The sequence below is a fragment of the Heteronotia binoei genome, chromosome 7 (genome assembly GCF_032191835.1).
Source record: "Heteronotia binoei isolate CCM8104 ecotype False Entrance Well chromosome 7, APGP_CSIRO_Hbin_v1, whole genome shotgun sequence".
NCBI classification, from domain to species: Eukaryota; Metazoa; Chordata; class Lepidosauria; order Squamata; family Gekkonidae; genus Heteronotia; species Heteronotia binoei.
The window spans coordinates 34,136,423-34,158,564 of NC_083229.1; the positions used below are offsets into that span (position 1 = coordinate 34,136,423).

At 40.3% G+C, this 22,142-nt stretch overlaps 1 protein-coding gene across 4 annotated transcripts in view; it reads right to left on the minus strand.

The window, feature by feature from the left end:
• Positions 1–22,142, minus strand: part of OXR1 (oxidation resistance 1) — a 280,211-nt gene that overhangs the window by 62,596 nt on the left and 195,473 nt on the right. For 2 of the 4 annotated variants that reach the window (XM_060243332.1, XM_060243331.1), the window contains exon 1: positions 7,560–7,943. The exons of the other annotated variants lie outside the window; for them this stretch is intronic. In XM_060243332.1, the coding sequence (XP_060099315.1) occupies positions 7,560–7,716 (157 nt within the window). In that variant the 5' untranslated portion in view covers positions 7,717–7,943. Of the gene's footprint in view, positions 1–7,559; positions 7,944–22,142 lie in introns of those variants that run through there. 4 annotated transcript variants of the gene reach the window in all.

Consider the following 22,142-nt stretch of genomic DNA (forward strand, 5'->3'; position numbering starts at 1 on the left):
TCTATTTAGTGTGTGAATTCATTCCAGGAGTGCTGGTTAACACTTTTAACTCACACAGTTTTAACACATAACATTGCACATGAGTTTTCCAGGGCCATGGCATAAGTTTGCTTTTCTCACTATTCCAACAAGCAGCTTTCCCTGATCTTTAAAACAAAACTAACCTTGTGGGCAAACAAAGCATGAGTGCAGCAGTCTCTTTAAGTGCAACTCTGCAAACATGTATACAGATAAGAGGTCTGATTTGCGTGCGAGAGGTGCACTTGTCAACCAGCCTGGAGAAAACACCCTGTCTCTTTAACAGAAGCTTAATGTGTGGAAATAGAAAGCTTGTCATGGTATGATGGTACATAATATTAAAGGGACATGACTCCCACCCCCCTCAAGACAGGTGGTAATCCTAGTGAGAGGCAGCAATGGAGGGTGTTACTGAATTGTCACTATTCCTAAAGATTGCTTCCTGGCAGACTTTCCCCTGACCTCTCTCAATAACAGAGGTGAGTCTAAGGAAAGCAAGGTTTGCAACCCCTCAATTCCACAAGATCTACCTACCTCCCCTATAGCTCCTTTTTAACATGCAAATGAATGAGAGACATGCTACTATCAGATTTTGTTTGAAAAATGACACATAACAATAGCTCTTAGTCGGCAACTTTTAAAATTTCTTCTCCCTTCAAAAGGTTTCTTCATTGGTTTTGAACATATCTAGGTATGAATCATTACACCAAAAACTACAAAGTTAACTTACTCTCACTGAGATGAGGGTGGCAGAAAATTCTGTATCCATTGGATACATCAGAGTATTATTATAGTGGTAGAATCATTGTTCTTAACAGACACAAAGAAGGAATTGAATTCCTTTAGGGAATGAAACGGGGCATTCAATTTAACCAAGATCTTCTCTAAATCAGGTGGGGCAGTAACGACCACACTGCAACAAACTGTTCATTCTCTGTCAAAAAGAAAGGTGAGAACGACATTCAACAACACTTTATCACCAACCTGCGTTTGCCTCAAAAACTGCAAGAATAGAAGCAACACTTACAAGAAGTTTCACTCAAGACCAAGGCCATTTTGCCTTGCTTTAGAAACTTACCTGCTGCAGAACCAAGGCAGCTGAAAGCATTGTGCTATTTCAGAACTATTTCAGAACATGGTGGATCAAAGAATATCACTTCTGAATCATTTCATCAACTTTAACATTCACATATCTGGGGAAAGGTTCTAGGTTCTAGCTTATATCCCTTGCCACACAACACTGCCCTTTGCAATTGTTTCATCAGGCAAAAGCACTATTCTACCAGTTTATTCTACTACATGAGTCAGAGTTCAACTCTTCCTAAAACATGTGACATCAATACAACATTTGTTGGGAAAGTCACATAAACTGATGTCATCACCCACTTTATAGAAACTAGTTTTTGTTTCTGAACCAGGGACTACCACTGTATAGTGGCTATTCTTCCACTATAACAGACATCTAAGATATGCAAAGTTACAGGGATCTCAAAAAGTAGCGCTTTGATTAAATGATGTATAGATATTTGCGTAGACCAATCAATTAATTTTATCTTTAGCTCAATTGAGTTAGTTTGTGTTGAAAAATTAACAAACTATTCAAGCTGACCTTTCTGTTTCAATATTCAAAGTGTTATAATCTTAATCAAATTCATGGTAAAACATACTGAAATTGAAATAGGAGTACCCAGGGCCTTTTAATAGCAGGAACTCCTTTGCATATTAGGCCACACCCACCTGATGTAGGCAATCTTCTAAGAGTTTATAATTAAAGATGTTTTTTAACTTAAAATAAAAACATGCTAGAAAGATTAGTGCTCTTGCAATATTTTGTTTATTTAACAGTCCCTGATAACTGACTCCTCCTGTTCTGAATTATTGCATCAAAACAATGTTTGTGCTGTAGCAATCTTGAGTATGCTGTTCAGGTGTGTATCTGTAAGTTGCAAACAGATGGTACTTTTGATTTGCTAGCAGGCCTGATAGGTCCCCTCTAGGGGCCTGATCTGCCCCCACAGGCCACATATTTGACACCCTTGGGTTAAAGTGTTGGACCTACTGTAGGGCCTACTGTAAACTCCAGGAGGACTGGCTACATCAGGGGTATGTGGCCTAATATACAAGGGAGTTCCTGCTACAAAAAAAGCCCTGAGTATCTATCCAGAGATAAACACCATTTTAACTACACTAGTCAAATTCATGTCACATGGCCACTACTGTGAACTTTAAGTCTACAGAATACTGATGTTTGGCTGCTTTATAGTTATTAAAATCTATGATTTTAATGATGCTGTATTGTATTTTTGATGACACTGCAATTTTGATGACATTTTAACGTAATTACGTAATGTAATGCTATTATTGTTGGAAGCCACCCCAAGTTGTTCGTAGGAGGGATAAGGAGGGATAAGGCATAAATTAACAGAAATAAATAAAATTTGCAGTGGTCCATTTCAACAAACCAGAGCAATCTGCTTCCTTGATGTGCTATTTTTCATAGACATTTATTTTTAGTTAGAACAAGTCTTAAAAGACAACAGATAACAATTCATATTTGTTGATATTTGGTGGCCTAATAATAGGATCAAGTACAGTTCCATGTCACCACAATGAATGACAGAGTTCATTGTTTAGATGAAAACAAAAAGGATAGTGTCAAATTTACCAAGTTGCAATGCAGTCATCACGCCCTTTTCTTCTAGTTTCGTAACATCTTCAGCATCTCCTGTTCTGGTCTAAAGTTACTCCACTTCTCCATGACACTCTCACAGAGCAAAGCTGGATACCCTCCTGTTTTGTTTAGCAACATATCTATTTCTTACTTTTTTCCTTCATTGCTTAAAGTTCTGTTATCACCATTATGAAAGCGGCTGTGTTGATTACTGTGAACAGATACATCACAGTGATGGTGTCTCAAATGTAGTGCGATGTGCATCAAAGAGTGGACAAAAGAACACTGCTATTCCATAATGACTGAGGAACGTTATTATGTATTTATTTCATTTCTACCTGTCCTTTCTCCCCAAAACTTAGATCATTCTCCTCTCCCCCACAGTATACTCACAGCATGTGAGGAAAGTTCAGGTGAGAGTGTGTGACTGGCCCAAAGTCACTGAGCAGGCTTCCATGGAGTGGAGATTTGAACCTGGGTTTCCCAGAGTCTAGTCTGACACTTTAACCCATGGGTGTCAAACATGTGGCCCGAGGGGTGGATCAGGCCCCCAGAGGGGTCCTGTCAGGCCTGCTAGCAAATCAAAAGTATGTTTGCAACTTACAGATATACACCTGAACAACACCTGAACAGCATACTCAAGACTTCTACAGCACAAACATTGTTTTTGATGCAATAATTCAGAACAAGAAGTGTCAGTTATCGGAGACTGTTAAATAAACAAAATATTGCAAGAGTACTAATCTTTTAAGCATGTTTTTATTTTAAGTTTTAAAAAAATCTTTAATTGTGTTTGTCCATGTCTGCTACCTGGCATTACATTTCATGAAACACACGGCCCGCCCCAACAAAGTCTCATTTATGTCAGATCCAGCCCTCATAACAAATGAGTTTGACAACCCTGCTAACCACACTGACTCTCATGCTGGTCTAAAAATTTTTGTAGCCTCTGGAAAATGATAACCTCCAGGCTCAGGAAGTAGCAAGGACATGACTTGGAGCTTGTTTTGCAAGAACCGATTGTGTGGAGGAATACTGCTGAGACCAAGTACACCAGAAAAAGACTGAAACAAGCAAACTGAGACCAGGTTGAAGGCAGTGTTGTCCATCACACAGAAAAGTTCTAAGCAATACAATAACTGGGTGTTTAAATAGAATGCTATGCTATAGTGTTTCAGAGAAAGGAAACTTGTTCACACTCATGTTGTTGGAGCTTTCAAAATGCTTATATACTACTATCAGCACAGCAAGGCACTTATCATTACCACAAGTTAACTTATAAACAAGCTTTTTATGCTAATTGAATTTGCAATGACCAGAGCAGCTGGCAATCCTAAACAGGAAACTGGCTGAGACTTTGATCAGTCATTGAAGCTATATTTCTTGCATGAATGATTTCTGCATAAAAAGTTTCTACTGCACAGACTCTTTTATCATTAATGTTAAAAGCTCTAACTTATTTTTACTTATTTGTGTCAAAGACATCACAAAAAGAATTATCAGCAGAGATTTGAAGGAAGTGAGAGAGGTGGTTACACAGATGCCTCAACAAGCAAAAAGGACAGAGAGGAAGAAACAGCATGTATTTTGGGGGGAGCAGAAGACATTTGGATGGCTGATGGTGGTAGAACTGGAAGAGTGGAAGACACAAAGAAATGTGTTGGGATTGTAGTTGTGAAGCCCTGGGATAACACCAGAAAAAATTCAGGGTAAAAAGTTCCCTATGGACTGCCCCCACCAATGTTTCCAACATGAAAATTTGGGAACACAATGAAAAAATTCTGAGATATTTTCACTTTTCAAATGCATGTACCCACTTGTAAGAAAAAAGTATACTTACTCAAAATGCTTTCTAAAATGTATATGAAGATTTTAATATAGGACAACCTACAGCATTAGATAACATTAATCCCTGTGTGTTTTATAGGTGCATAGTATTTTTCAAGGACATATTGTTCAATTGTGACAAATGTTGTCTGCATTTACATATTGTGTATATGAAGATAAATGAACTTTCATCGATTATTTAGATCTAATAGATCCATCAGTGGAATGAATATGCAGGCAATGGTTTCAACATAGAGTTTAACACAATATTTGAATCTGCTGATAGTCTTTAACAAATACTCTTAATATAGTCACAAATATTAAATCCAATCAATGCATCTTTTTACATTTGTTATTTTAAGCTTTTATTTTTATCTACTTTTCTTATGACAAAAACTAATACACTGTGAGCTCACATGTTACTGAAAAATCTTGATAAAACTAGTCAGAGGACCTTCTGCACCCAGCAAGACTTGAGAATCTACAGCTGTACTTGCTCATCACGTGTTCTTATCCAACTTCCCTCTATTTTATCCATTCCAGATCAGGACACACGAGTAGTTGACTGCTTCCTCTCATTATGATTATGCAATTAAGTTAAACATCCCATTTTTATAGTAATAATAATATGCAAATCCAAAAATTCCAGAAAGACCTAACGAACAATGCATTTCCTTTTCAGCTCCAGTTTGGCAAAAGATTGACATCCAATGATGCTTCACGGAAGAAACAAAAAGGAAACCTAGTAAAAGGAGTTTCACATTTAAAAATAAACTATATTTTCTGGAAGACTTCCTAATAAACTGCTTAAATGTTTCTCTTGATCAGTTATCCGTGCCTCCACTTCCCTAACAGAAACTAATTACACCAATGGCAGCAACAAGTGTTTTTACTTTCTGGACTGATCTTTCACCCAACTTGTTACAGTTCATAGAGTTATAGTCCCTAGATAAAAAGTCAATCCACTAAATAAAAATAAATAAAAAAAGTCTGTAATCAAGTGCATACTTGACAAGAACTGCAGCCAATTTTGCTCAGATTACTGTATAATGAAAATTAAGGTGTTCGTAACCATCCTCAATTTGTGTCCTTCATATGTTATTAGGCGTGCTTAAAGAACAGAACTTCTGCCTATAGGGTTACAGAACTCCAATATTAAGTTGTCAGGACATTGAAAGGCCATTTTATCATTCAAATAACAAACAAAAAATCCCACTAAATATTATTCTTTTGTGAGGCCAAAACAAAGAGAATGCAATGAATGGCTTCTACACATTGATACGTACACAAACATGATCAGCTTCCTCCTGTGTGCCATGCAGCATGATTACCTTGCATGTGTCCTGATTTTCATATATGCAGGAAAAGAAACACATGGGGGGGAAGATTACTGGTACAGCCTCCTCCTTTTTATCTGATTCAGCTGGAATTAAAGAGGTGACTTTACATGGAAAGATTGTATATCACCAACACACCCTGCAAATTACTTCAGCACAATTTAGGCAGATGAAGCACTGCAGACTCAGCACCCTGATGCATTCTGAATAAGACACAGAAAGGATCACAGTTCTCATCACCTCTTAAAAGAGCAGTAAAGAGTCTTTTTAATTGAGGATATTAGTGCTAGGTCACACTAGTGGAGCTGAAACAACCTGTCATGCACATCATTCCCTATGTTTTATCAGCACCCTGGTTACATGCTATCCCCCTCAAAATGCTGCGCAGTTCATATCCCTCCCATCTTGTCTCACTCACTGTTGCCTTCATACATACCTCACATCACCACAACACATTACAATTGGAAGATGGAAGACAGACGCAGCATGGTAAAGGGGAAAGCCTTTCCTGATTTACCACTTCTACTAATTTTTGTTATTTGCTATGGACTTCTGTCATTCTCCAATTATGCATTTGAGGCTATTGATATACTATTCCTGACCAGTTCTAAACTTTGCATTTGCCTTCTAGACCTCTAGAGCCTGATCCATGGCCCAAGCACCACTCTTCTAGCTTAATATAAGTACACACACACCCAATATCCCATTCATCCCATGACCCAAGACAAAATGCCTATCTTAGATCACATCTAATAAATAGATGCAATGAACCTGCAGCTTAGGCCATTATCTGTAGGGTTCAGGAAAATGTACTTTCAATTTTTTGACCCTGGCACTATCCTCAGCATTTCAAAGAGGCCTGCTGAATTCAGTGAAACTACTAACTGTGTTACGATTGTAGTTCCAACCTTTGGTTAAAAGGGTAGACTTCCATGCTACTTGGGGACAGGATAGGGATTCTACTCCAATACAAACACACAATTGGAGAAGTAGTAATTGTTCTCTCAGTTGAAGGAATCCAGAATGAACAGCCGGGTCGCCCTTAACAATTCCCTCTCATCCTATAATTAACTCCTCCCTCACTTCCTAAATTTATCCTCTGTCCCCCCGCCCCCAAGAGAGTAAACGTACAATGCAATCCTGCACACAACCTACTTAACTCCGAGCCTACTGTAGGTGTAGAAACTCTGCAGGAGTGTGTGTGCACTGTTCGGAAAGTTACAAAAGCAACAAGAAGTTAACAAGCAGTGGGGAAGTTAGCTGGAGAAGAAAGGCGTTTAGAGCTAAGTGGTCATAAAACTGCCACAACCACTCCTAATTGGTTAACCTGAAAGGCCGGCTCTCCCTCTCCCCCCACCCATGCAATAACCAAAAATGGCGCATCCAAATTCGAGCCCTGAGAGCTGAAAAAGTTTCCTGTTTGAAGGAAGCAACAGGGCTAAGTGCTAGAACACTAATTAGGGTTGTCGAGAGAGGGGGGGGGGGGGGACGAAGTTATTGCCCCAATGAAATCAATGGAAATTAAAGTGCAACACGTTTAGGACGCCACTGCACAAGCAAGGGCACTCCAGGGGGAGCTACGTGCGCCCTATATCCCCCTCCCCCTCCCCCGTCGCCCCAGTGGGAACTCCGCTCGGCATTAAGGCAAATGCCCCCCTCCCGGTAAACCCCACTTGTCCTTCAGCCGCCCTCCTTGCGGCCCATACCTAATGGGGGCGTCGCCTTGGGCTCCCCCTCATGGAGCGAGTCCTGGAAGTGGACCTGGCGAGGGCTCCCCGTGCCGGGCACGATTCCCCACAGGCGGCTGGCGGTCCCCCTCAGGAGGCGGCCACTCTTGCCCGTGAAGGTGGTGAGGTAGTCCATCCGGGCCGACGGCGACCCCTTTTCCTGAGAGGAGAGGAGAGAGGCAGGGGACGAAAGGGGTGAGGCAACTCTCTAGGGGGCTGAGAGGCCCATGGGCGCGGGGGGGGGGGGGTGGAGGGTCGAGCGTGAGGCGTCGCAGTCGCCCCTTCTAAAGGAATCGCACCAACAAGCCGTCCAAGCAACTCAAGGCCCGACGCGCTCGGGAGTCGCTGGCTACAAACTTGTGCAAAACTTCGTGGCCGGCTCCGCCTTAAGGCTCTTTCTGTTAAAGGCGCCGCGCCTCTCACAGGCGGGGAGACAGGCCGAAGGAAGCTTATAATTTAGGCATGGGATTCGCAACCACAAGGTGTGTCAAAAGTGTCTCTAAGTTGCTGCTCAGAGATTTGTTAATGCGCCTCCATCATATGGTATAGTATAATGTGGCCTGTGGAATTCACTGCTACCAGAAGAGGGCCGTAAAGCAAGCAAACTTCGCAGAGGACATATTTATTCATATGTGTTACGCAAGAAATGGAACCTGCATGTTTAGAAGCAATCTACCACTAACTGGACTTGGGGGGGGGGGGGGTGAGGGGTAAAGTCAATGCATGGTGTTGTCGGAGTGTGTAACTATTGTGCTTAGAGAACACATCAGTGTCCATAGATTGCACAGAAAAGATCACAGTGGCATAGTTTCATGGCACTAAAACATGGATATGAGGCATGAAAAAAACAGACTCACAAAATTGGCTGTTAAATTACAAATCGTTGATTGAACCACCAATAATACTAGCAGAGCAAATAGTAGCACCTAGTATTGCACAAAAGCACTGATAAAAATGATTTCTCTACAATGCCAAATCAAAGTTAGTTATCTAAATCCATGGATCACAAGATAAAAGCCAGTGCTTTATGGCACTGCTATGGTGAAAACCAGATTTTTAAAAAAATGAATCCTTGTGATTTTGCCTTGGAGTCTCCCTAAATGTACTACTAAATCATGCATTACGTTTGGGCATTGGATCATAACAAACAGGGATCCGATGCTTTGTGACAGCAACATGGCAAAAAACTTATTCAAAAGTAGATCTTCATGTAGCTGTGAAATGGTGGCTTTATTTTGTTTCAGTGAAAAAAATTATATAATTTTATGAACATCTTGATTCAACTTTTACCCCAACTCAGGAGCAAGACTTTATACCTCACTTGAGAACATTGCATAAGGGTCTTGGCAGCCCCTGGAAGGGCAAAAAGTCACAATATAAATTCTGTAAATAAATAAAAAAGCCTCTGCTATATGAGATTGTTATCTTGATTCTGGAAGGCTGCTCTTTTGCTCATATATATATATATATATATATTGTCACACAAGAGTGACAAAGCAATAGGTAAAATTGAGAGCCAGTGCGGCTTCAGAGCTAACAGGAGCACCACCGACATGGTATTTGTTCTCAGGCAGCTCCAAGAGAAATGCAGGGAACAGAACAAGGGTCTGTATGTGACTTTTGTCGACCTTACCAAAGCTTTCGATACCGTTAGCAGGAAAGGCCTGTGGCAAATCTTGGAACGTTTAGGATGTCCCCCAAGGTTCCTCAGCATGATCATCCAGCTACACGAAGACCAGCGAGGCCAAGTCAGACACTGCAACGACCTCTCGGAGCCCTTCCCAATAGGCACAGGTGTAAAGCAAGGCTGCGTTCTCGCGCCAACTCTCTTTACGATCTTCTTTAGCATGATGCTTCAAAGAGCCGCAGTAGATCTAGATGAGGACGATGGTGTCTACATCTGCTATCGCACCGATGGCAGCCTGTTCAACCTGAGGCGACTAAAGGCACACTCCAAGACAATGGAAAAACTCATCCGAGAGCTACTGTTTGCTGATGATGCTGCACTCGTCTCCCACTCGGTATCAGCTCTGCAGCATATGACGTCCTGCTTTGCAGAGGCTGCCAAGCTATTCGGCCTAGAAGTTAGTCTGAAGAAGACAGAAGTTCTCCACCAGCCTGCACCCCAGGAAGATTATCACCCTCCCTGCATCACTGTGGGTGAATCAGTTCTGAAGACAGTCCAGCAGTTCAGCTACCTGGGGTGCATCATCTCCTCAGATGCCAAGATCGACAAGGAGATTGACAACAGGCTGGCAAAGGCAAACCGTGCATTTGGCCGACTGCACAAAAGAGTGTGGAGCAACAAGCATCTGAAAAAAGGCACAAAGATCAATGTTTACAAAGCAGTTGTGATGACAACCCTCATCTATGGCTCCGAATCGTGGGTTTTATACCGTCATCACCTGCGACTCCTTGAGCGCTTTCATCAGCGCTGCCTTCGCACCATCCTCAACATCCAATGGAGTGACTTGGTGACCAACACTGAAGTCCTCAAGCGGGCAGAGGTTACCAGCATCGAGGCACTGCTTTTGAAGACGCAGCTGCGCTGGGCAGGGCATATTTCTAGGATGGAAAACCACCGCCTTCCCAAGATTGCCCTGTATGGCGAACTCTCCACCGGCCATCGAAATAGAGGGGCACCAAAGAAGAGGTACAAGGACTCCTTGAAGAAATCCCTTAGCACCTGTCACATCAACCATCACCAGTGGTCTGACCTAGCCTCAGATTGCAAAGCATGGAGGCACACCATCCACCAGGCTGTCTCTTCCTTTGAGAACACACGCATAGCTGGTCTTGAGGACAAAAGGAGATTGAGGAAGAATCGCACTGCTACAGGACCAACCCTAAATCAGACTTTTCCCTGCAGCCGCTGTGGCCGGACCTGCCTGTCCCACATTGGTCTTGTCAGCCACCAGCGAGCCTGCAGCAAACGTGGACTATTGCACCCTTCTTAAATCTTCGTTCGCGAAGCCAAGCCGAGAGAGAGGTAAAATTAAAAAAATTAAAAATAATACTGACAGACAACTGCTAGATTATTTAACAAGGTCACAGGAAGTTCAAACCAGTCTATGACAAGAAGCCCATCCTAGTCAGTCATTTTTCTTTCACAGAGGCCTTGAGTGATAAGGTTTTTGTTTTGCTTTGAGACAGCCTCTTTTTATTGGATCTTGTTTTAAACTGGCCTCTCGTTGTAATATCAACATCCCTCTTCCTCCTCCATCACCACCCTTGTGTCATGAATATAAAAGCATAAGTCTAGCTATGATCTCTAAAGTGCATCTGATGAAGTGAGGTCTGAATCACAAAAGAATCATGCTGGAATAAACATGATTAAATACTGCCAGAGCCACTGGACTCCAGTTTTTTTTTTTTCCAATATGGGTTCCTTTCTATTTTTGGATGCTATATTGATTTTTTAAAAATTAAAAACTTCTGGGTAGGGGTGTTATTTGAACTTGGGAACTGGTGGGTGAGGGAAGGCCTAAGCCCTAGTTTTTCTCTTTAATTCTGTCATGCCAGTATCTGCCACCTTTTGCAGTAGTGTTAAAAGGAAAACACAAGTTTAAGAACCCTTGTGTCCCCCCCCCCCATTATGTCATTTTTTTACACTTTGTATATCCATTGTGGTTGAAAACATGCATCTTTCCTTTCTTGCTAAATTAATACCATTTTCCCCAGATAAAAATAATCAAATGCAAGAGGACAAAATGAAGGCAAAAACTTTCTAGAGACTGAAGTTGTATCTTAAAATAATAGATTAAAGGTAAAAAGGTAAAGATAGTCCGCCGTGCAAGCACCAGTCATTTTCGACTCTGGGGTGACATCGCATCATGATGTTTTCATGGCAGACTTTTTACGGGGTGGTTTGCCATTGCCTTCCCCAGTCATCTGCAAGTACTCATTTACCTTCAGCAAGTACTCATTTTACCAACCTTGGAAGGATGAGTCAACCTTTAGGCAGCTATGAAAAGGTAAAACCATAGAATGGTGTGAGGTAGTAGTGACCCATAATTGTTTTAGCAGCAAATAGGAAAAGGAAAAGTCCCCTGTGCAAGCACCAGTTGTTTCCGACTCGGGTGACGCTTTCACAACGTTTTCACAGCAGACTTTTTACGGGGTGATTTGCTATTGCCTTCCCCAGTCTTTTACACTTTCCCCCCAGCAAGCCAGGTACTCATTTTACTGACCTTGGAAAGATGGAAGTCTGAGTCAACCTTGGGCCGGCTACCTGAATCCAGCTTCCACCGGAATCGAACTCCGGTCGTGAGCAGAGAGTTCAGACTGCAGTACTGCTGCTTTACCACTCTGCGCCACAGGGCCGCTAGCAGCAAATAAAGTACCAGTAAAAATAAATGCTGCTAACTACAGCTGTGACTACTGGACAAAAATGATAGGAGATACTGAGCAAGTTCTCTGAGAATTCTGCTTGCTAACATGGCTTCCACTCTAGTGATGAGCCTCTTCCTCTGATAGTCTTGAGCTCCAGGTAAATAGGGCTGCCAGTTCCAGGTTGGGAAATTCCTAGAGATTTGGAGGACAGACCCTGGGAAGGGCAGGGTTTGGGGAGGGAAGGGACCTCAGAAGGGTATATTGTCATAGAGTCCAGCCTCCAAGGGAGCTATTTTATTCAAGGGAACTATGTCAACTAGAGAACAGCTGTAATTCCAGGAGACCTCCAGGTGGGGCTAGCAAACCAATATTAAATATATGCCCTCCAAAGGGTTCAAGCATACATGCTTTACTTTAAAAAAAAAAGTGGGCAGAATTACTATAGGACTCTTGACAAGTCTTTTCAACTCCCTTCCTCTTTTGGGTCTTGTCCACATTTGCATGCAGAATTGGTACAATGTGTTGTGCCTGACCATTATTTCCGATTGTTAATTTAATAAATAATCTCTCTCTCTCTCTTTATCTATCTGTGTTGCACCTATTACTTTCCATGCTTGAGTAACAAAATAATTGCAAGTTCGGCAATGTACAAAGATACCAAAGACAAAGCAATCATGAATCTCCTAGAAGAGCTGTGTAATGCTTTGGGGATAATATATTGCAGCCATCTAGTGGCAGAAAGCAGCATTGTGGGCAAGGTTGAAACTGGCTTAATTTGCATACATTGAGGACTTAAATTACTACTTTATTATAATGTGTGTGTGGCTGATAAAGCCAAAATGTTAGCATTTGTAACTGAGCTAATATACTGCCGTATTGGCACATTCTGACTCTTCTACTCTGACCTGAAATGGCAGAAAAAGATGTCCTGGGGTAAGACCCATCAAACTGGAAAGAGGGTTTGATTTATTTAACTGCTATTGACTTAGGTAAGCTATTTACTTAGGTAGGCTGCTGATTTTTTTCTTCCTAGCTGGAAGCTGTCCCTTCTTCCTGTAAAAAGTATAGTATGACATAAAAAAGCTTTCCTGAACTGGTATCTTTATCCTTCCAGAGCTATACAATCACTATTGTTGACTGATGTAACTATGCAGTTCACAGTCTCTCTCTCTTTTTGACATCTTCATTGAAATCACTTATAGAAAGACAAAAACCAGCACCACCAGACGCTCTGTCTTCTACTAGGAGCAGCATTTTACCTTCTGTCAACTACAAACAAGATATTTCATTGCAGCACTTCTACCCTTATGATATCACCAGCAGTATCCCTACAGAAACCGTAGCAAAAAAGCCAGCTCTGTACCTCAAGACTTTGGAGTGGGGTGGGGGGGAGTGTCATAACATTGTGAGCTTATGGAACATCTTAGCATCTGATCCTGTTTATCTTGTACCATTTTCTGTTTTTAGCTATATTTGTTTTATGCTACCAAAATGTGTGAATCCCAAGCAATTCTAAAATGTTCAAATCAAGTCCCAGGTTTTCTTACTGGGGGCTTAGAGCGAAGAGAAAGATATCCTAGACAAGAGGGATCCAGCTATTTTGCAATAGCTAAGGATAATTTGCTTGACTCTGGACACTTAGGTTTCTATAGCCAGGGGTGGCCAAACTTGCTTAACATAAGAACCACACAGAATAAATGTCAGATGTGTGAGAGCCATGAGACATGGACATCAGATGTCTGAGACCAGGCAGGCAGGAAAGGAAACAGGTGGGAAGGGAGAGGTGGAAAGAAAATAACTTTAAATACATTCTCCAAGACACTGACTGGCTTGGCGAAGTGTTTTAAAGAAACAAATGCTTTCTCCAAGCTGGTCGACGGGGTGGTGGGGACTTTGAGAGCCACACACAATATGTGTAAAAGAGCCACATGTGGCTCCCGAGCCACAGTTTGGTCATCCCTGCTATAGCCAATAGCTCACACTTAACACACACTATTAAGAACTAGCTTGTCATGCTGACGGAATAACGCTAGTACAAACAAACGCCAACAGAATAACTCCAGAGTATAAATATTAATTTTTCCCTCTTGTGCACCCTCAATATGCATTCAGCAGACCTTTGTAAAATTCGCTATATAAATACATCTGATTCTGTGGCACTTTGCTTGAATAAGCAAGAAGGAAAACTTACGTTAATGTTTGTTGAATTAGGTTAAACTTCTAAGCAACTCTTAATAATACAAAGCCTCATCAAGGCCAGGACTCAGCAGCCCTACGTATAAGGTACATGATATTCACCAAAATTAGATCCTTGCATTTTCTCTAAACATGCATACTGAAATTTTATATTGATATCTTATGTGACTCTAAAATTGGATGGGGGGAACATGAGAACATAAAGTAATCCTGGTCTGCTGCTTAAATGTCAACTGAACTACACAAAAAGAATTAGGTACCACAGTCTATAATGTATTTTATAGCTGGATTTCAGGAGTAGAAATTGATTACATTTATGCATTCACTTTAAATAATCAATTGATTTTCTTTGGATGTTCCTTGTTGCTGCTACTTTTTGATATTTCATATGTCTCTTTTATTTTCACTTTTTAAACAGTTTGTGTTTGGATAATATTGTTTGTAATCTGGTTCCTAGCATTTTTAAGCTGAGCACTAGCTTCAGTGCACTACACACAAGCCTTGGCGCATAGGCTCTGACTTTACTTGATCAATTCTGAACCACGTGGCGAGACAACTGATTAAATTTGAAATTTATAGTTTTATTTGGTATTATTTTTAGTTTGGCTTAACTTTTATATTTTGGTTAATATTTTGTTCTTAGGCATACAAAAAACACTGAATGCTATAGGTATGCTCTTGATTAAGACAAGGCTATAGAACAAGAGGCTTCAAGAATATCTCTAAGCCTGTAAGTAATTAATTCTAAATATTATCTTCACTGTACTGTAATTAATTCTAAATATTATCCTTAAATAGCATGAAAAAATATTTTTACAAATTTATAATTTTTCTCTTTTATAATACAGAAATTTCCTTGTGGTCCAGCACTGTTCTATTGTTTTATTCTGTTCTGTATTATGAGCCAATATGTGTACTTAACTTTCTGACCTCTGAAGAAGACCAATTTAGGTCGAAACGCGTCAGGTCAAGTTGAATGGGCTCCCATTGAGGTTTTATGATTTTACATAGGATAGAGGCTTATGATGGGCCCTTAAATGTTTTTAGCTTTCAACAATAAATACATGTATGTTGATTTATGATTTTTTTACACTTTGTTTTTAATGTTCGGCCTTTTAATTGCATATTAACCTTTTAGGTTTCTTACTCCAGTTTTTGGGTTAAGTTTCTTTCCCTTCTTTGTTTTTCTTTTGTAATCTGGTAACAACAAACAGGGATATAAGTGATTTAAATAAGTAAAAATAGATCAGAGGGAAATATGCACAGGGATGATGGCTCTAGGAACAATATCCTGGAACTTCACATGTGCAGACCCAAGTAAACAAAAGTTCTATTAATTTCAGTTCATTCATTCTCCATCACAATATCAGGGACTGTGCTCATAGCAGTTCAGTGACACCATGCTTTCTTAAAAGACTGGAAGGATTCCTTGCATAGCAGTAATTAGAATTAGATTCCATTTTGGCATAATATTTAGTTAACTATCTCAGAGGAGTGTTATAACAGATTTAACTGTTACCTTATGACATCTAATGAATCTGAAAGCAGAAAAGTCATGAGTGCAGAAATTGTTAATAAGATATCCAAGTTTACTGCTTCCTCCTTGAGACTTGTACAGTACATGCTGTTAGTATTTGCTTTAGCCTCTAAAATTGTTAATCTGTGTTGACTTGAGACAAGTTAACATGTAAGAAGACTCATTTACTTCATTTATAACCAACTTTTTCTCCCCAGTGGGGGCCCAAAGTGGCTGACAGCATTCTCCCCTTCGCCATTTTATCCACACAACAACCCTGTGAGTTATGTTAGTGTGAGAGTGACTGGCCCCAAGGTCACCCAGCATGCTTCCATGGCAGAGTGGGGATTCAAACCCTGGTTTCCCAGATCCTAGTTGGATTTCTAACCACTTTACCACACTGGCTCTCATAGTGCCCGTATGATATCACTCTCTCCCAAATAATATCAACTAAATAACCAAGAGTCTGTAGTCCCATTAAAGGGCAGCAAACTCTCTGACTCATCCTCTCTGATGGTATGACCAGTCTAATCCCACTGAGTTTGTTTAGGGTTATTCTCAAGTAAATGTGCATCTCCTACTGAGTGGTGATTGAAGACTGGTCTGTTCAGAAAGCACCGGGGAAAAAATCACTGATAATAAAATAGTAGCATATGGGAAAGGTGTCTAACCCTGCCTACTCCTACTCGGCTTTATTTTCTACTTGCAAGGAATTCCTTCATTCAAAAATGTGTTTCTTTCACGTGCAGTTTGAAGCAAACACATGCCATTCTGTTATTTCTATAATCTTATTCTACTACAAGAATAGACATTTCAGGCCCTTACGGTATCTAGCTTATAACAATTTCAGCCTTATCCCAGTCTTTGACATTTACGTAAGGATTAATGAATGTGCTTTACCTTCATACTAAAATAACTCACTTGGTTTTCTGTTCCATGGTCAGTACTTAAGAATGTTCATAATGAGAACAACATTGTAAACATCTCCCCAGAACACAGAGTCTAGGATTTCCTCATGTAATTCTGTAATGTCTAGGAGTAGACAAAATTCTTTACTTCCAAAGCCTTTCTCAAATGACCCAGCTTTATGTCAGCTGAGCTGTACTAGATCATGTGGATGGTAAAAAGTTTGGGGTCTGAGAGACAAAGAATGTGTCAAACAGTAATCACAAGCTTGCTTCTTGTAATTGTCTAACTAGCATTGTTCTGAATATCAAGAATGTGGCCTTTAAAGAGCTTGTATCTTGCCACTGGAAATGCATAGGCTTATATTGCATCAAATAAACTCCTTGATTAAATGACAGTTACTTTCTGGAAACTCAGCCAAATATCTCAGTTGCTTTTGCCAGCTTGTTACTTGTTTCCATCTTCCCTGCAACAAGAACTTGAGTTATTGATATTAAAATGGGTTATGATTTAGGTGAGACATTAATTTGTACTCCAGAGAGATAAACTGGAATTTTAAAAAGGGGTGCATGGACAGCCTCAGAAGTGTTTAATAATTCTTCTGTTTTAAATGCAGTATGTATGATAGGGCTCACAGTCTGGTCCTTCATACAGTAAAGTTCTCACCTTCCTTGTTCCAAATTAGAACGCTGTAAGTGTAGCAAAATAGCAACAATATACTGATACCGCCTGTCTTTTCATTATTATCTTTGTTTTAAAAACCACTCATTTAAAAACCACTCCTATGAGCTGTAAACACAGGAAGAATTACATGTATTTTATGGGACTACAAAGAATTTTTAAAAACACACTGGATAAATAAAGCAATTGGTTTGATTTGACATACGACAGAATTTGTTGGAAACTTGTCATGGTCTCTCAGTACAGTAGACAAATTTCCTTGGAAGTACTTGAAATATCCTGCAGTGCATAGCAGCACAGGATTGTTGGGTATGTTCTAGTGCCCTTTGTTACACCAGAATATTCTCAAAAATCCTGAGAAACACACAAGGGTCCCAGTGCTGAACACAGAGGCTGATATTCACTGGTTTGCCAGCAAATAACAGAATGTGGAAAGGATTTTCTGGAAGTACTCAGAAAATGTGTTAGATTTCACCCCATGAGTTCCAGGTTCAAGCTTGCACTCTGCCATGGACTTGGCAAATCTCACACATATTTTGTCTCAACATCATCTGCAACGTGGATGAAATAACTATTGACCCCTCAAAGTTAAGCCACATGCAACCCATGCGTGTCTTGTTCAAATGTCAATGGGATTTCCATCCAAGTAAATATGCACAGCCATACACATTTATTAAAAGCGGGTCATTTTGTAGAAAAACAGGTGGTGGAGCTCATCCAGGGATTGTTATGCACCTGCACATACTATTTAATGGACAAGGAGGTGGAAATCTCAGAAAGGTTCAGGAGCTGTGCTCCTGTGAGCTCCCACTGAATCTGAGGCCAGATTAAAAGTAATGTTGTCATGTATGCTGTATTAGACATACCTTTTTGTGAACAGTAGATATCTGAGTAGAACATCTCTGATGATCTCTTCTGAATGAAAAGAAAAGCATCAAATGCTATACTGTAGAAGGGAATTTTTCTGCTTTTTAATTGTTCAAGCTGCAAAGCGCTTCATTGCTGCCCATGTGCTTTGACTCATGTGAAATGCTTGGAGGAATGATTGCCTGTTTCCTTTTTAGGAAACTTGCTCCCAACTCTTCTTTCGTGATTCAGTCACTCCGCTGGACTGACTCCAACAGAAACCACAGGAAATGTGTGTAGTTTTGGAACTAACTGAATTAGTTACAGTTATTTCTATAATGTGCTGGTGCATCAAACCCTTTGAGGTCCATTACTAATACTAACAATTTACCCAGAAGAAGCAAAACAGACAGTCTCTAGCTTTCTTTTAATAATTCAGGGATGCACATCTCAATGGTAGCACTAAATTGAGAAACAGCCTGAGCTAGCGTTTTCCCGGGAGAACATGGAGGCAATCCAGAAATCCAAAAATTGGAAAAAGTGAAGTTGGCAGCAGGATGCTTAGGAGGGAACTCAGTTTTGGAAGTCTGTCAGGACTGAGGATGGAATAGCTTTCTAATTTTTTTTTTGGATGTCTGCATAACAAATATTTTCTGGCAAGCAAGATCCACAAAACGGAAGATGAGATAGCCAAATATTGCATCACATTCTTTCCTCAGAATATTCCCAAACTAAGGTAGACCAGGGATAGGTAACTTGAAGCCCTGGGCCAAATCTATCCCTATGAGGTATGCTAGTTGTCCTTCCAAGTGCCAACCAGTGTTCCCTCTAAGCTGTTTTAGTGTGAGCTAGCTCACAGTTTTTTAGCCTCTGGCTTGCACATTTTTGTCTTAGCTCAGGAAAAAGGCCCCAGAGCAAATTAATTTATGCAGTTGCTCACAAATTTAATGCCAGTAACTCATGAAGTAGAATTTTTGTTCACAAGACTCCACAGCTTAGAGGGAGTATTGGGACCAACCTAAAGATAAAAGAGGTGTGGAAAAGTAGTTTTTGTCACATGTATTTGCTTGACAGAGGACAGGGTATTTTAGTAGGAAGATAGAGCACTCACTGTGCCCTGCATCTGGCTTAGCTGGGCCATGTCTCTCCTTCCCTGCTTGGCAAAACCATTTGCCTCCTTCCCCACCTGGCACAGGGGAATCAGAAAAGCCCCCTTTTGCTTTCTAGCCAGTCGTTGCTTAGATAAATCCACTTTTTCTGGCAGCTAGATGCATTTTCTGCACAACCAAGTAACATGTAGCAAAAAATCAGTAGTCATAGCAGCACACCAAATGGAACGCAAATGGGCAATAAATTGCACAATAGACTCATTTTGAAATAGTCAGGTTCACATTATTAAATATTATCATATTATAATATTAAAACTTTGTTTTTAAAATGGGGGGACGTAACTTCTTAAACTGATGAGAGTGCACTATTGTCCTTCCTGTACATTTGCACAAGATGCAGTTGCTTGATTATATTTTGCTTTCAGTATTGTTGCCAGCCTCCTGGTGGGACCTGAACTACCACTGATCTCCATGAAGTTAGTTTCAGGTGGGTAGCCATGTTTTCTGAAGAGCAACGCTAGAGCCCAGCAGCGCCTTAAAGACCAAGAAGATTTCCGGGATTTAAGCTTTCAAGAGTCAAAGCTCCCTTTGTCAGATACAAGTATGAATGGAGATCACTGAGTCCTGTATTCCAGTCTGAAGGGAGCCTTGGTTCTTGAAAGCTCATACCCTGAAAATGTTGTTGGTCTCTAAGGTACTGCTGGAGCTGAATCTAGCTTTTCCTTTGCTCTCCAGCAGTGTTCTCTCTAAGCTGAGTTAGTGTGAGCTAGCTCACAGTTTTTTAGCCTACGGCTCACACATTTTTTGTCTTAGCTCAGGAAAAATGGCCCCAGAGCAAGCTAATTTATGCAGTAGCTCACAAAGAAGAATTTTTGCTTACAAAACTCCACAGCTTAAAGGAAGTATTGCTCTCCAGATGCAGAGTCAGTGTTAGCATACCCTGAACCAGGAGAGAGAGTAGAAGGAAGAGGAGGAGGAGAAAAAGAAGAACAAGATCTGCAGAAGCAGGAGGAAATTGGATTTATTCTCTGTCCTACACTCAGAGTGGCTTACAATATCCTTCCCTTCTTCTCCCCACAACAGACCCCCTGTGAGGTAGGTGAGGCTGAGAGAGCTCTTGAGAGAACTGCTCTGAGAGAACTGTGACTGACTGAAGGTCATCCAACAGCTGCATGAGGAATGGGGAGTCAAACCCGGTTCTCTAGATTATAGTCCACCATTATTAACCACTACATCAAACTGACTCTACCTTACAAGATCCTTCCCACTCAATCATGAAACCCATTGAATGAGTCACTTCCTCTCTCTATTTAACCTACCTATCCCACAAGACTATGAGGAACATATTGCAACAAACATAAAGACCCAACAGTAAACATTTCTTCAAATATATTAGAAACCAGCCAGGGAGGCAGTGGGGCCTTGGATGACCAAGGGGTAAAAGAATTATTAAAGAGTAATAGGGAAATGGCAGAGAAGTGGAATGCTTTGTTTTTTGGCTCTATCTTAACTGGAAGGTAGGAGATGCTTGCTCACTCCAGAACTACCAATTTCAAAACACCTGAGTTGGATTGAGGTGATGAAAGAGAAGGTCCTACGAATGATGGACAAATTAAAAACTGACAAATCACTAGGCTCAGATGGCATACATTCAGGCGTTCTGAAAACAAATTAAGCCAGTATCATAATACCCCTGTATAAATCTATGGTGTGGCCTCATTTGGAATACTGTGTACAGTTCCAGTCACCACACCTCAAAAAAGATATATTGGAAAAGGTTCAGAAAGGAGCAACTAAAATGATTAATGGGACCTTATCAATGAAGAAAGATTAAAGAGCTTATGGCTGTAGCTTGGAGAAACAACAATTGAAAGGTGACATGATAGAGGTTTACAAAATTATGAATGGGATAGAGAAGGTAAAGAAGTACTTTTCTCCCTTTTGCACAATACAAGAACTCATGGGCACTTGAAATTAATGCACTGTCGACTAAGAACAGATAAAAGGAAGTACTTTTTCACGCAAAGAGTAGTTTAACATGTGGAATTCACTGCTGCAGGAAGTGGCGGCAGCTACAAGTATAGACACTTCAAGAAGGGACTGGACAAACATATGAAGCAGAGTTCCATATGTGGCTATTAGCCATAAGCTATAGATGGAAAACTATGTCTGGGACAGTGATGCTTTGTATTCTTCGGTTTTAAACAATTTATTGGTAGCATATGGTTACAAAACTTATCTATTTCTTAATTTTTTTTTCTTTTTTCACATTAACCCATATGACATTTCCATCCCCCCTCCCTCCAATGTTGACTTCCCCGAGGTTATAAGTTCAAATCCATACTAAAGGCACTTCTGACTGCTCAAAGTTCCATATATATATTCTTACAACTAAAAAATTGTCCAATATTTCTTTACTTTCCAAGTTTTCTCCATATATCCTTTAAATTTTCTCCACTCCCTTTTGAATATCTCTAGATCATAGTCTCTTAGTGTTCTGGTTAATTTGTCCATTTCACACCACGATAAAACTTTCATGGTCCATTCCCATTTCTCTGGTATTTTTTCTTGCTTCCAAAGCTGCGCGTACAAAGTCCTAGCAGCTGATAACAGGTACCAAATTAAAGTCCTGTCTTCTTTTGGGTATTTTTCTAATTGTAATCCAAGTAAAAACGTCTCTGCAATTTTCTTAAAATCATAGCCCAAAATTTTGGTGATTTCTTGTTGTATCATCTTCCAGAATTCTTTCGCTTTTTCACATGTCCACCACATATGGAAGAAAGAACCTTCATGTTTTTTACATTTCCAACATCTATCCGACATTTTCTTACTTATCTTAGCCAATTTTTTCGGAGTCATATACCACCTATACATCATTTTAAAACAGTTCTCCTTAATGCTTTGACAAGTTGATATCTTCATTGAGTTCTTCCAGAGGTGCTCCCATGTTTCCATTTGTATTTCTCTATTCACATT